The sequence below is a fragment of the Pelobates fuscus genome, chromosome 8 (genome assembly GCF_036172605.1).
Source record: "Pelobates fuscus isolate aPelFus1 chromosome 8, aPelFus1.pri, whole genome shotgun sequence".
NCBI lineage: Eukaryota > Metazoa > Chordata > Amphibia > Anura > Pelobatidae > Pelobates > Pelobates fuscus.
In genome coordinates, this window is record NC_086324.1 from 24,262,951 (window position 1) to 24,277,730 (window position 14,780).

At 37.2% G+C, this 14,780-nt stretch overlaps 1 protein-coding gene across 3 annotated transcripts in view; it reads right to left on the reverse strand.

The window, feature by feature from the left end:
• The window catches only part of GTDC1 (glycosyltransferase like domain containing 1), a 203,938-nt gene that overhangs the window by 84,734 nt on the left and 104,424 nt on the right, over positions 1 to 14,780 (reverse strand). For all 3 annotated transcript variants that reach the window (XM_063429377.1, XM_063429380.1, XM_063429379.1), the window contains exon 5: positions 3,816 to 4,115. In XM_063429377.1, the coding sequence (XP_063285447.1) occupies positions 3,816 to 4,115 (300 nt within the window). The remainder of the gene's footprint in view (positions 1 to 3,815; positions 4,116 to 14,780) is intronic.

A 14,780-nucleotide genomic window follows, 5' to 3' on the forward strand; every position in this document is an offset into this window, starting at 1 on the left:
AGCTTAAACAATAATATGCACACAATGCTGCATTTCTTACAGCAACTAACTTAAGGCAATAAAACTAAATTACTGTGGAGAAAAAAAAACGTGTATATATAGGAAGGCGAGACAGGGAATTATTCAATTTAATATTGTTAATTTTATTAAATGAGATTTGTCTTGTTTCATGCAAATTATTAATGAGAGAAATGATAAAAAGGAAAATCTGAACATCCCGCTTTTGAGGGCGGAATACAACAAGGAACTCATTGAAATCTGTATAATAAAAATTTTACAAAAAATCTCTTGTGATTCTCCTGAGGCCAGGGGATTCACTCAAAATTGTGATGGGGTGGAATTAAAAGATAAAATATTTGTAAAAAATGTTAAAATACTGGGATCAAAAACTGCTTCGCTCCTTGTACATTAAACATTTTACCTTTAAAAATGCTGTCAAACAAAGGGGCTTATTCACTAAACAGTGAATTGCGATGAGTTGGCAACCTGCTTGTGAAATTTATTTTGGAAGAAAAACTGATTTGGCCTACATTGTGCACATCATTTGTCGACAAATAAATAATTAACTTTTATGTAAGTAAACCCCTTTATTTTGTGAATACACACAAGCAAAGCAATCGCTGAACTAGTAATGAAACACACACACACACACATCGTGGGCTGTGCAGTGTAGAGCTACGCATACATTGCAGGCTTCTCTGGTTTTGGAACAGTTAAAAAATAATAATAAAAAAAAGAAAATGAAATGTAAAGCTAAATAAATAGACCGTTTGACTGAGATAAAAGGGGGAGGCTGTAAGTGTGAAGTTGATTAAACAAATCCAAAGGCTGATATCCACATCAACTTTCAATCCCTAAATTTTATGTTCAGACATTCAGAGTCAAAGATGAAAATCCCTTTAGGTACCAGATGCTGTGGATCATCAGGGAGGGTTTGTAGAGTTTTATGCTGCAAGTCAAATCCTTCGTAAAGGCGATTTTCCCTGTCGGTGTAGTATACTTATTGCTTCACCTGCAAAGAGTTGATCTCAGAAAATTTGACCTAGTGATCAGTCCCAGCATCTCTGCAATAAACAGTCTATAATCTGTGGATGAAGGGAACTCTAATCAGGCCACATGCAGATTAAACAAACCGCGAGGAATAAAAACTAGATTAAAATGTTCATGCCCAATACCGGAAGATTATCAGGACATTTTACCTCTTTAAATCCTAATTTATTTCAGAGGCAAGCTGAAGTTAGTTTCTAAGTGTATGTTGGATGAGATTACGTGCATGTCACAATTCTGTAAGTTCAGGGAGGATTAGACCAACAGGTATTGTTTGTCACGATTTAAGGCAGAAATAATATATATATATATATATATATATATACACGATACACACACACACACACGTATTGAGAGGGAGAGAGGACACATAGCCGTGTATTATGTGAAAAACATGAGAACACTCTTTACAGTTATGTATCTTTTACATTACATGATGGTTTTAGGTTCAGTTTTGTGTTAGTGTACTTGTTAAGGTAATGCAGGGGTTAATGGTAGAGATTACTGTTTAGTATTAGTGTAGTGTAGGGATTAAGATTTAGTGATCGTGTAGGGTGCTAGTGCAATGTTAATGTATTGTTTAGAATATTATGGTAATGTAGGGGTTAATGTGTAGTGTAGCGTGTTAGGGTAATGTAGGGGTTAATGTGTAGTGTATCGTGTTAGGGTAATGTAGGGGTTAATGCGTAGTGTAGCGTGTAAGGGTAATGTAGGGGTTAATGTGTAGTGTATCGTGTTAGGGTAATGTAGGGGTTAATGTGTAGTGTAGCGTGTAAGGGTAACGTAGGGGTTAATGTGTAGTGTAGCGTGTAAGGGTAATGTAGGGGTTAATGTGTTAGGGTAATGTAGGGGTTAATGTGTTAGGGTAATGTAGGGGTTAATGTGTAGTGTAGCGTGTTAGGGTAATGTAGGGGTTAATGTGTAGTGTAGCGTGTTAGGGTAATGTAGGGGTTAATGTGTAGTGTAGTGTGTTAGGGTAATGTAGGGGTTAATGTGTAGTGTAGCGTGTAAGGGTAATGTAGGGGTTAATGTGTAGTGTATCGTGTTAGGGTAATGTAGGGGTTAATGTGTAGTGTATCGTGTTAGGGTAATGTAGGGGTTAATGTGTAGTGTATCGTGTTAGGGTAATGTAGGGGTTAATGTGTTAGGGTAATGTAGGGGTTAATGTGTAGTGTATCGTGTTAGGGTAATGTAGGGGTTAATGTGTAGTGTAGCGTGTAAGGGTAACGTAGGGGTTAATGTGTAGTGTAGCGTGTAAGGGTAATGTAGGGGTTAATGTGTTAGGGTAATGTAGGGGTTAATGTGCAGTGTAGCGTGTTAGGGTAATATAGGGGTTAATGTGTAGTGTAGCGTGTTAGGGTAATGTAGGGGTTAATGTGTAGTGTAGCGTGTTAGGGTAATGTAGGGGTTAATGTGTAGTGTAGCGTGTTAGGGTAATGTAGGGGTTAATGTGTAGTGTAGCGTATTAGGGTAATGTAGGGGTTAATGTGTAGTGTAGTGTGTTAGGGTAATGGGGTTAATGTGTAGTGTAATATGTTAGGGTAATGCAGGGGTTAATGTATAGTGTAATATGTTAGGGTAATGCAGAGGTTAATGTATAGTGTAGTGTGTTAGGGTAATGTAGGGGTTAATGTATAGTGTAATGTGTTAGGGTAATGCAGGGGTTAATGTATAGTGTAATGTGTTAGGGTAATGCAGGGGTTAATGTGTAGTGTAGTGTAGTGCGTTAGGGTAATGTAGGAATTAATGCATAGTGTAATATGTTAGGGTAATGTAGGGGTTAATGTATAGTGTAATGTGTTAGGGTAATGCAGGGGTTAATGTGTAGTGTAGTGTAGTGTGTTAGGGTAATGTAGGAATTAATGCATAGTGTAATATGTAAGGGTAATGTAGGGGTTAATGTTTAGTGTAGCGTGTTAGGGTAATGTAGGGGTTAATGTATAGTGTAATATGTTAGGGTAATGTAGGAGTTAATGTGCAGTGTGCTAGGGTAGTGTAGGGGTTAATGTGTAGTGTAGCGTGTTAGGGTAACATAGGGGTTAATGTTTAGTGATAGTGTAGTGTGCTAATGTAACGTTAATGTGTTATGTAGAATAGTATGGTAATGTAGGGGTTAATGTATAGTGTAGTGTATTAAGGTAGAGTATAATGTATAGTGTATTAGGGTAATGTAGGGGTCAATGTGTAGTGTATTAGGGTAGAGGATAATGTGTAGTGTATTAGGGTAATGTAGGGGTCAATGTGTAGTGTATTAGGGTAGATGTTAATGTATAGTGTAGTATATTAAGGTAGAGGATAATGTGTAGTTTTGTTTGTTAGGGTAGTGTAAGAAAGGACTTTAGTATGAGGACCTCAGTTTGGACAACATGTCATGCCTGAACATACAACATGGATGCCAGCTATTTAATCTGTTGCCATTAAATTAGAGAAAGGTGCAGATTGGGTGTTTTAACTCTCACAATCCTGGGTACACTGGTACTTATGGACCCCCAACTGCATGGCTGGGATCTAGGCATTATTACCTATTAATTATATATACTGCAAAAAATAAATGAAAAACACACACACTATTTCTCTCCATGTCTACAGGAGCACAGATCGTACTCGAATCCAGGCAATAAAATATAATACAGACGTATGGTTTTGCTATGCTTGACTCTTTGTGAACTTAAGTGTGTACAACTCTAAGGACAGGATCATGTAAAGAACAAACAATTTATATTGTTATACAGATTTATAAATATACTATGTAAACATTACAAACTTACCATCTGTGAGGCCAGACTATATGCAGAGGCCGGTGGGGATCCACACTTTCACCAAGTCCGGAGATATTCTCATGAACATGTCTTCTCTCTGATGGTACCAGATTATTTACCCCCTCGAAGTCTTCTTTATTTTTGTGCTGTACATTTGGATCTGAAGGATGAAGAGAGGACTGAAAATTCTCACCAACTGATTCACAAGTTTTGCTTGGTGGCTGGTATTGACGACCCATGCGACAGAATTCCTTGGATGCTTTGCTGTCGGTTATCTTCTTGGAAAGGCATTTATGGTCCGGTAAAAACCTGTAATATATAAATATATGTCCATCATGTAAAGTGTCGTGAGCTTTCACTACTGCTGATATTATACAGGAAATACATTGTTCTTTTAAAAGCAAGACTATAGGCCTGTTGACAACAAAACTGGTGAACAAATAGGAACTCAAATGTTTACAGTGCAGTAGGACTTGTCTTATGGCATTTCCACACTGGAGAAATTCAAGTGGGGTTGGTACAAGCAAAGTATATTAAGCAAAGTCTTGCCTGAATGGGAATCCAATCACAGGTCACCAACCCAAGCAAAATAGACACAGGACAGGGGTAGGCAAAGCCCGACACACAGTATTACTCCTGTCACCCTGCAACATCCCAGCACACCTCTAGTTGTTTTTAAATCAGCAGAAGAATGGTTCTAGGAGACCTTGGCATACAAGCCAGGGGGCAATCATCCCTCCCCCCAGTCAAAACTTGCATTCCTAGTATTATAGTGCATAGGTTGATTAAAGCACCCTGCCCCCCCCCCCCCCTTAACTTCAATAAAAATGCTTAAAAAAAAATGTGTTAACTTCCGCAACATCATCAAGCAGGCATCGCTCTCTAGCTAATGGTCCAATTCAACGTTCCTCATAGAAGAGCACTGGGGACTGATGCACAAATGTGCGGCAAGTGCATCCAATCAAATGCTTCTCATCCATCAAATGCTTCCCTATATGCTGCATTTGGTCACATGACCGAGTTTTGCAAAGTTGTATTAGAGGAAGCGTTTGTAGTGGCAGTCTGGAAGGCAGCCAATAGTGGTGTGTTTCACCCTGCAATATAAACACTGCAGGTTTAAAACTACAGGGCTACTGCACCCAGGACACTTGATTGAGATGAAGTGGTTTAGGTGCACTTAGTGGCTCTTTCAGTATGGCATGCTTGCATTTAACATTTAACATTTATTAAAGTGTTATAATGTAAAATGTGGCGAATAAATGGCCAGAGGCATTCCTAAATGCTTTCCTATGGGGTTCTTTTTTGACAGCACTAGAGACAGCCACTAGAGGCTGGATTAACCCTGCAGTGTAAACATAGCAGTTTCTCTGAAACTGCTATGTTTTCAGCTGCAGTGATAAAACTAGGGGGGCCTGGCACGCAGACCACTTTATTGAGCTGAAGTGGTCTGGGTGCCGATAGTGGTCCTGTAAAGCCATAGAATTTATCTTGTATAAATGATGTTACAGGGTTATTTTTAGAAGATGCCCAAATATATATTTTTTATATTTAATATTTAATTTTTGCAATATTACATTACTTTTTAATATACCATATTTCTATTAAAAAACTAATTATTCTATGTTCATTCTGATTTGGTTATTAAGGATCATTTGTACATCAAAAAATGATGAACAAAAAAGTATAGGCAAATGTTAAACTAACCGAGCAAGTAGCCACGCATTAATCTAATCAATCAGTAAACTTTCTTAAAACTTAGAAACGCATAACACAAAAATGTTAGAAATAGTAAAACTTTGGAAATAGCATAAAATGATTAAATAAAATATCTGATATAATTTTTCATCTATCAAGTAGATAGGCTGTTTCTTAAAGAACAGACATGTCTAAATATCATTGTTCCTAGCATAGAATTTTGAATCAAACCACTGGATGTATAGATCATGTAACTATAGAGGTCTTTTTAACTTTTCCTTTTTTTGGGGGGGGGGGGGAGGGGGCAATTTGTGCAATGTAATGTTTTTATGGTTTGATTACTTATTGAGGAAATGCTACTCAGACATTTTTAAAACAATCTGATAAAAGGTCTGTCTAGTCTAGCTAATGTTCCTTTGAAATGGAGTAATTTTGCTGTCCATCTGTGTCTTGTTTTATATTTTTCATCCGTACGAATGTGATATCTTTCTACATCCTCTGTGTCATTATTTCTCCCCAAGAGAGTTAATCTTTGCCTGTACCTACTGGAACTGGAGCAGAAACAAAAATTTCTAAATAAAAAATGTATGGTTTTGGGGTAACGCCATTACGGTCGAGAGTGTGGCTGGAAGCATTTAAAGGGAAAAAAAACATGTACTTGATAAACTACGTAAATAGTGTTGGATAAGAGAGCTACCTAAGTACTGTGAAAGATTGAAATAATCACTTTGTTTTAACATTTTCAACACCAGAGAGCCATGAGACCTCAAGTCACTCATTGTGCAGTTCTTTTTACAGTAAAACGTAAAAATTGCAAATGACTGATTCATGTTTTTGTTTTGATAGTTATTTCGCAAAATAACAATTAGGAACATTGTTCCAAGGCCTCCCCTAACCTCCACCAAAATATGCTTGTCATTTCTTTGCAATACCCCAAAATACATATGTGTAGACAGAGCAAATGAGCTAAACATTAACTATTTAATTTATATTGTTATACAGATTTATGTAAAAATGATGTTAAAAACTGAACATCTGCGAGGCCAGACTATATGCAGAGGCTGGTGCGGATCCACACATTCACCAAGTCCGGAGATATTCTCATAGACGTGTCTTATCTCTGGTGGTATCTGATTATTTATAATAGGTCACTAGTTGTGATAGGAACAAGCAATAGGTCTAATAGGGATTTCCCTATAAGGGGTTTCATATCCTTGGTTGAGTATGAGTATGGAACCAAAAACAAAGTGTCAATTGAGAGGTCAGTCGGCAGTCACTGTAGGCTATGACAAAGTAACCCTAGTCTGGTGACCTTGAGAATATGGAAGACAGAAAGGCACTGCAAACAGAACAGTCCATATGGAGTACGTTTTAAAAACAAAATAATTTATTACAAAACTCACAAAGTAAGTGTAGGACTGTAATAACAAAATGCAATAGATGTGTGATGAACTCCGCTAAAAACAGTAAAAGCCTTCGCTTTCTTCCCCCATCACAACATCAACATGAGAAATGGTTCTAGATAGGGAGCAGTCTCAGTGGACGAACATCAACTAACCCTACGCATTTCATCAAAGTGTATCAACATCCTCAGGAGGAAAGCAGTAGCGGGCTTTTCTTGAACATTAAAGTATATGTTTTATCTGTTTGAATAAGAACTACATAATATGGAGTGAACAGAAAAACACTGTAAAATAACAGAGCTGTAGCCAAGTTGCAAGCACAGCTCTAGGTAAATATACAAATACAGCATTGGAATCAGTGGAGCCAACACAAACCATGCAGAGACAGATGATGATAGGTAAAGCTAGGGGAAGAAGATGAACTCTTGGCAGAGGTCTACTCAAGCTAAGCAGAGTTTAGGATTGCATCACAGAAAACGGAACTTGGCATATTACATATGTAACAACCAATCAGGACTCTTTAACATAACAAGGTTTCTCTGCACATGTTTGGTGATCCAGGTGAACAGGAACCCTGAATAAGGAGACACTAACATACCTAAGCATCAAACACAACCATCTGGAACATTTAGCAGGGAGAACAGCCGCAACCAGGGACACTGAAAGTCTTCAGTTGAATATAGAGTAAGAACTAGAAATTCTGGAACATCGAGAATAGAAGTTAGATAGAAGAAAACAGGAATAGAGACATGCTAAAAACTAGGATAGCAGGCCCACGTAGTACTGGGAGCTTGGAACTTGGAGAAATGCACTAACTGATCCAGCAAGATGTTTATCAGAGTAAAATCGATGTTCATCAGAATAATAATAGGCTCTGCTCAAGCAATACTTTAGCAATTATATTCTAGAAAGATGACTTTGTGGAATCTCGCATGTGAGGGACCACTATGTTTATTCCTGACACTTTGTGAAAAAGATGGGAGATGTTTGCATATTCTGCAATGATGCTTACATTCTTGTAATCATAAGATACAATGGGTTATGAACATGACAAGCAACAAAAAGGTAAAACAAGTCAATATTTTGTTTGATTTCCCTTAAAATGGTAAACCAAAGTTATCTGCATGTAGTCCCATGCTAAAAACTTGACCAGGATGTGCACGACTTTTCTTCAAATTTTGGAGAATTTTCCCTACCCATGTGATCTGAGACAGGTAGACTTGTGCTGAAGTGAAACCCATGAGGTTGCCATTCTAATGCTATGAGTGTCCTTCCGAAAGACATCTGTGTCGACTCTAGCCTTTCTCAATTTGGTGGTACATAGAGGGTAAACAGCAATTTGGCTGAATAACAAAATAGTGAATCTTCTTATTATGCCATCCTGAGCTGAACTAGAGGCTTTTCGGTGCTGGGAATTCTCCAAAGCGCTTGAAAATGGTTTGGAAAAAACAAACCATGGAGAGCTGCATCTATATCCTCCACCTACCATAAATACTACAATAAGCTGCAGTGATTTTAGTGCTTAGAGTATCCCTTTAATGGTGGAGTTCAACACATGGGAAGGGATAATCAGCTGCTTGAAAATGGTATAGCACTGTTCTCATTAAGTCTGTCTAAATTTATTAATGTACACTTTGACTTATATATCATTACATATGGCATCATTACATAAGGGAAGGAAATTATTAACAACTGAAACCAATCTGATTACACACAGGCTGAAGGCATTCAAAAAATCCAGTGACCTCTTGAGCAACTACCCGTGAGTATTGGCTACAGTAGCACAAGGGTGGAAGAGTGATGCTACAAAGATAAATCAGATGTTCCCTGGACTTCGCTCTGATTTACACTTAGATGCAAGTTTTATCAGTTTTGGAATATTTAAAAACAATAAAGACTTCATGTTAACCCACGCACCAAATTCTGTCTATTTTCCCAAAAGTATCCGACAACTGTTGTAGATCATTCAATTAGCAAAGTAATAAATTCCAATATTTTGTTATGAAACTGCATCTAGTAGAGGTGCCTAAGTCATAAATTTAAGACATATATGTTGCAATTGTTTTTAAAAAGATTTTGTATAAAAAGAAAATATCAAAAACCTGCTTGCTCAATGTTGTGTTTTACTTTAGAATTTTCTTTGAATATATATATCAATATATCATTTTTGTCCTCCGATGTACAAACCTAGCACTGTCCACAATGTAGAGAAGTGCATCACTGGAGCAATGCATGGCATAATCCGCACCTTTTTTTATGGAATGTTGTGTAATTGTCAATAATGATGGTAACACAGAGCGGCTGATTTAAATGCTGGAGGCAGAGGGATGCAATTACTCTATTGAAATCTGCACTTTTTGCAAAATGAAAAAAAAGAGAACACACTTCACACATGAAGCATTTCAGCAAGCTTTAGTGGGGCCTAGAGTATCCATTTAAAGGGACAATATAGTCACCAGAACAACTACAGCTTATAATTTGTTCTTGTGAGTAGAATCATTACCTTCAGGCTTTTTGCTGTAAACACAGTCTTTTCAGAGAAAATTGAGTGTTTACATTACAGCATAGTGATAACTTCACTGGCCACTCCTTGATATGGCTGTTAGAGATTCTTCCTGGGTCATGGCTGCCTAAAATGCATCCAAACATTCAGTATCTCCTCCCTCTGCATGCAGACACTGAACTATCCTCATAGAGATTCATTGATTCAGTTCATCTCTATGAGGAGATGCTGATTGGCCAGGGCTGTGTTTGAATTGTGCTGGCTCTGCCCCTGATCTGCCTCTTTGTCAGTCTCAGCCAATCCTATAGGGAAGCATTGTGATTGGATCATGCTACCACTTCTGCTGATGTCAGCAAGCACGGGGCAGGTCTAAAGGAAACATGGACAAACTGTGCAGCTTCAGGCTTGAATTCAAGTAAGATTTTACTTTATTTTTAGAGGCATGAGGGGACCAGGGTGCCAAGATGTGGTTTTAACCCTATAAGGTCAGGAATACATGTATGTGTTCCTGACCCTTTAGTGTTCTTTGAATTTAAATACAAACAAAGTTGTACTGTGCAATTTTATAAACACTGAAACATGATGGCGTTACGACATTTTTATATTATATAAGTCAACAGCTCTATATTTAAAGGGGCACTGTCCCTTCTCTGGACATTACATCATTGCTAAACACAATGAAAATCACTTATAATGTGTGTTATTTTTTTCATTTACGTTAGATACTGTTGTATTTTTAACTATATACTAAACATACAGCAAACAAGATCATGATCCAGTTTATTCCAGGCAGCCCCAGGGCTGATGTTGCAAATGAAAGAAGAAGAGAGATAGAAACATTGTGTAATTTCTACTTTTCTGTCCTTGTTTTTTTTCATTGCTAACTCCCAGGTGCAGAAGACAGGTAGAACAATTATTGACATCAATCTAAGATGGAGGTGTCCCGGGAAGTGACAGTTCACCCCTCAGTATAAATATTTCCATATAATTATCAACTACACTAAATGTGTCTAGAAATACGTTTGTTTAAAAAAAAATGACTTGGTCTCCTCAGTTATATTTTTTTTTAGTGACGTAAATATGTGTTTGTGGTTAGTGACAAACTGTTGTGGAGAAGCCTTGACACCTGGCTACATCTCGAGCCACACATAGTAAAACTAAGAGGACCTTTTTTTCCCCCCATGTTTTACAATGTTAAAAGGAAAGCATATATATAAAAACGTATGTATGTAGAAGAGCACCATGTAGACAGGCCTGTCAATATTTGAACTACATTGGTAGGGACCCAACTCCAAGTACACAGTGAGGTAGGTGACCCCAGACAGATTGTACACATGTAGGACATGCTTCTCTGCTAAAAGGGAAATATCTCAGGCCCAGAGAGCCTTCCCTGAAATCAATGGAGCACTCCATCTACAAATGCTGCCAGGTTTAGTGGCAAAAGCATTACAAACTAAACGTAGGAAGTGGACAATGTCAACTTGGCTGAGAGGATATAACTTCATGTTAAGGTCACTGTTAGGGGCACTTAACTTGGCAGAGCTCTGAATAACATATAATTAAACTGCTTCTCTGAGTCTTAAATAACTCACTCTACCTAAATGGTGGCTTAATGGTTTAAACACCAAAGCCATTAGCCTTAACTCTCCTTTTACAGGTAACTTCCTTCCTGATTGACTAACCCAGACAAACCTAGATTACCGAAAGGGCGGCAAAAGTGGCCTAAGGCTCTGCGTCATTAACTGAGCACCAAAATGCAAGGGAGCTCTTAATGTGGCCTGCACCCAACATTAATGCAGATCACAATGCTCCCTCCAATCAACCACAAGGAAAGGCTCTCCACTGGACAATCAGTCAAAGGTAAGGAGGGAAGGGGTAGACACTATAGTTTGAGAATAGCCTTGTTGAAGATGAAACACGTCATTGTATTATTTTTACCTTTATATTTATTTTTAAGAGATAATAAACCAGTTTATTTTATTAATATAACTGGACCTACCCTGACTTTTCTTTGGAGTCAGAAAACATATTCCTATAGATGGGGAACATTCCACCTGAGCCCTGTGGACTGAGCAAAACATATATTTTACTCCACAGCAGTGAGTACCTCTCCAATACTTTTATTATTGTTTATTTATAACAGAGAGCACTATATTTTTTTTATTTCTGCTTTTATCTGCATAATACATCACGCAATCTTCTACCAGCCAACAAGATGTTTAAGTGCTATTATACCACCTTATGCTGCTTTCTGGGAGCCAGTTGGAGGCTTGTTGCACTGTGAGTGTATTTCCACATGTTTTACCTATTTTACCTAAATATCCAAATATACTACACTGGATTAGGATTTATTTACTGTTTATTTTCAATACTCCATGGAGTACTTGCCATTGGATCAAAGAACACATAAGATATCCCCAGGCGGGAATTATACCACCCAGGCGCATTAAAGTAGAGCTAATTCTGCATCTAAACACTGTAAGTGCATTTTCTTTTCTCTTCTACCCACTTGCATCATAGCTACTGCACCATAGCTTGTATTCTCTTTTATTTACTTACATATTTATCATCATCTAAGAATTACTTAAGGTGCTATTTCATCCACCACACACGTGGAGGGGTTCTAATATGGCATCCTGCCAAGGCCCCTAGCCAACCTTAATCCTCCTCTGAACCCAAGTGAACTTTCTCTAGATCTGTCAGAAAACTTTTACATTGTTATGCAATTAAACAGTTACAACCACAGTCAGATTTGTATTCCAAACACTATAGTGATCCTTGCATTTTTAAACTGAAACCCACCAAGGAGTATTGAATCCAATATCATCAAAAATGATACTTAAAAAAAAAAAAAAAAAAAAAGGAACATAGATTTAACTAGGGACTGTATGGAATTTTTTTTTTAATTTACATCATTTATTGTTACAATATTTCTATGTTGAGCTGATATAAAGGTTTACATTTTGCTAAATACTACGGTTTGCATCTGATCATTATTTCAAAATCATTCCCCAGACCCACGTAGCTTACAGTACACAATTTTATGCATTCTAAATAAAAAAAAAACGCAGTTGATCAAAATCACCAATTAAACCAATGGCAATAAAATAGTAATGATCACAGTTACAATATCAAAGAAATTGAGTCTTCTGGTTTGTTTTTTTTATTTTACCCCCTACTTTCATTAAAAAAAAAAAAAAGGAAAATTCGCAGTAAACACATAAAAAATGGCAGCCACCATCTGCGCAGTTACTTGATAAACGAGGAGTTCATTTACCCAGAGCTTTTGGGTTTGCAATGGTGTTAAAGGCTGTTAATCACTTGTAAATCGGACTAGACGAGTGATTCATATTACCTTATATCCTTGCCCATGTACATTAGTAATGACATATTTCCATTAAAATAGTGATATTACCAAGTTCCTCTCAAGCGATAGCTCTGAAAAAATAAAATATGTTCAAAGCAGCAAAGATCACAGATATCTTTCCAGCGAACGGTACTGGGAACTGGATAATGGATAGCATTTAAAGGCATTAGCTGAAAAATGATACTGTACCTTAATTCACCTCATCATTATTTTGTGGCATCTTTATTTTATTAAATTAATGCAAGGATACTAAAGAATGTAATTTCCTGTTTTTATGGAAATCCTTCTAATCAGGATTTGTTTTGTTTTTTCTTTCCTTTCTAAGCAGGAATGATGCGCCGTGTCTCTCTCTTTTTTTTTTTTTTTTAATGAAAGTACTTTGTAAGATGCACAAGGAAATACTATCATAACACTTTAATGGTTAAGTGATTTTATAAGTAAAATACTTCCAAATGTTTTCTAAACCTTCCAAACCGCACCAAAGAACATTATCGTAATATTAAGTTTCTCCGTGCCTCCATTATTTAAGCTTGCAATCCTTAAAATGATACTTGGATGCCAGAGCGACTTACACATTCTTAAACCCTTTCAATGCTGAAGGGGTAAGCAAAGAGTTGCTTGATAACCTGGCAATGAAAATATTTTAACATCAAAACGGCATATATATATATATATATATATATATATATATATATATATATATATATACCCTGCTTCCCTGAAAATAAGACTTCCCCCGAAAATAAGCCTTAGCTTATTTTGGGGGGATGCTCGTAATATAAGCCCTACCTCAAAAATAAGCACAAGTCACCAATCGCTGGTTCACTAATCTATGTTTGGGGAATTTTCACCGAACGTAGATTTGCAGGATTCCATTCATGAGTAAGCTAATCTATGTTCGGGGAAGTTTCCCCAAGCATAGATTCGCATGATTCCATTCGCGAGTAAACTAATCTATGTTCGGGACGTTTCCCCAAACATAGATTCACGGGGTTCCATGCACTATTGAACTGGTCTTTGTTCGGGGGAATTCCCAAGAACGTAGACCTGCTTTATAGCGCATGCTTGAAATCGTTGTTCCCCGAAATAAGACATCCCCTTAAAAAAAGGGCTAGTGTTTTTTTTTTGAGAAAAAAATGTAAGAATCCTTATCTTGATTCATGAGATTTGAGATTCAACACTGCAGTGGCAAAACTAAGGAAGAGAGGGCCATGGTGTAAGATATGTTTTGGGTCCCACTCTAGAGCAAGGATTGTCAAAAGGTTATTCTGCATCTGATATACAGCTCCCACAATGCTTTAAAAGCTAAGGGACTAATATTTGCATATTTTTTGAGAATGTTTATGTGCATGTTTAGGTTTTTGTTTGTAGTGTTGGCATTTGAATGCAGTTGTGTTTTTGTATGTACTGTTTACATTTGAAAGCAGTGGTGCACTTATGAGTAGTGTTTGCAATTGAATGCAAACACTACACACAAGTACATATTAGTGTTGGCTTTTAAATGCAAGTGTGCATTTGTGTGCAGTGAGAGTGTTTGAATGAAGGGGTGCATTTGTATATTTATTTATTTATAAAATATTTTATCAGGAAAGATACATTAAGATTTCTCTCGTTTTCAAGTATGTCCTGGGGTTTAAGTATGTCCTGTATATAATGTTGGTGTTTTAATACAGGGGTGAGTATGTATATAGTGTTTGCATTTTATTGCAGATGTGTGTTTGTATGCAGTGTTGGTGCTTGATGTGCCACCCTCGGGACATCAGTCTCGCAGAAACCTCCCCTGTCTTGACCTAAAGGAATTCTGCACCAACTTCCAAACTTTTTTTTGAGTATCTGAAACCTGACCTGTTTTAACATATTACCAAACTGACCCGGTATCTCTGGTACTTCAGTTGGGATTCCGCACTCATGAGTCTGTCGAAACGATTCTGACCGAACGATTTGACCGAACAATTTAACCTCTCTAAAATCTCTTGGTCACTATTCTATCCTAATTCTCCTTGACC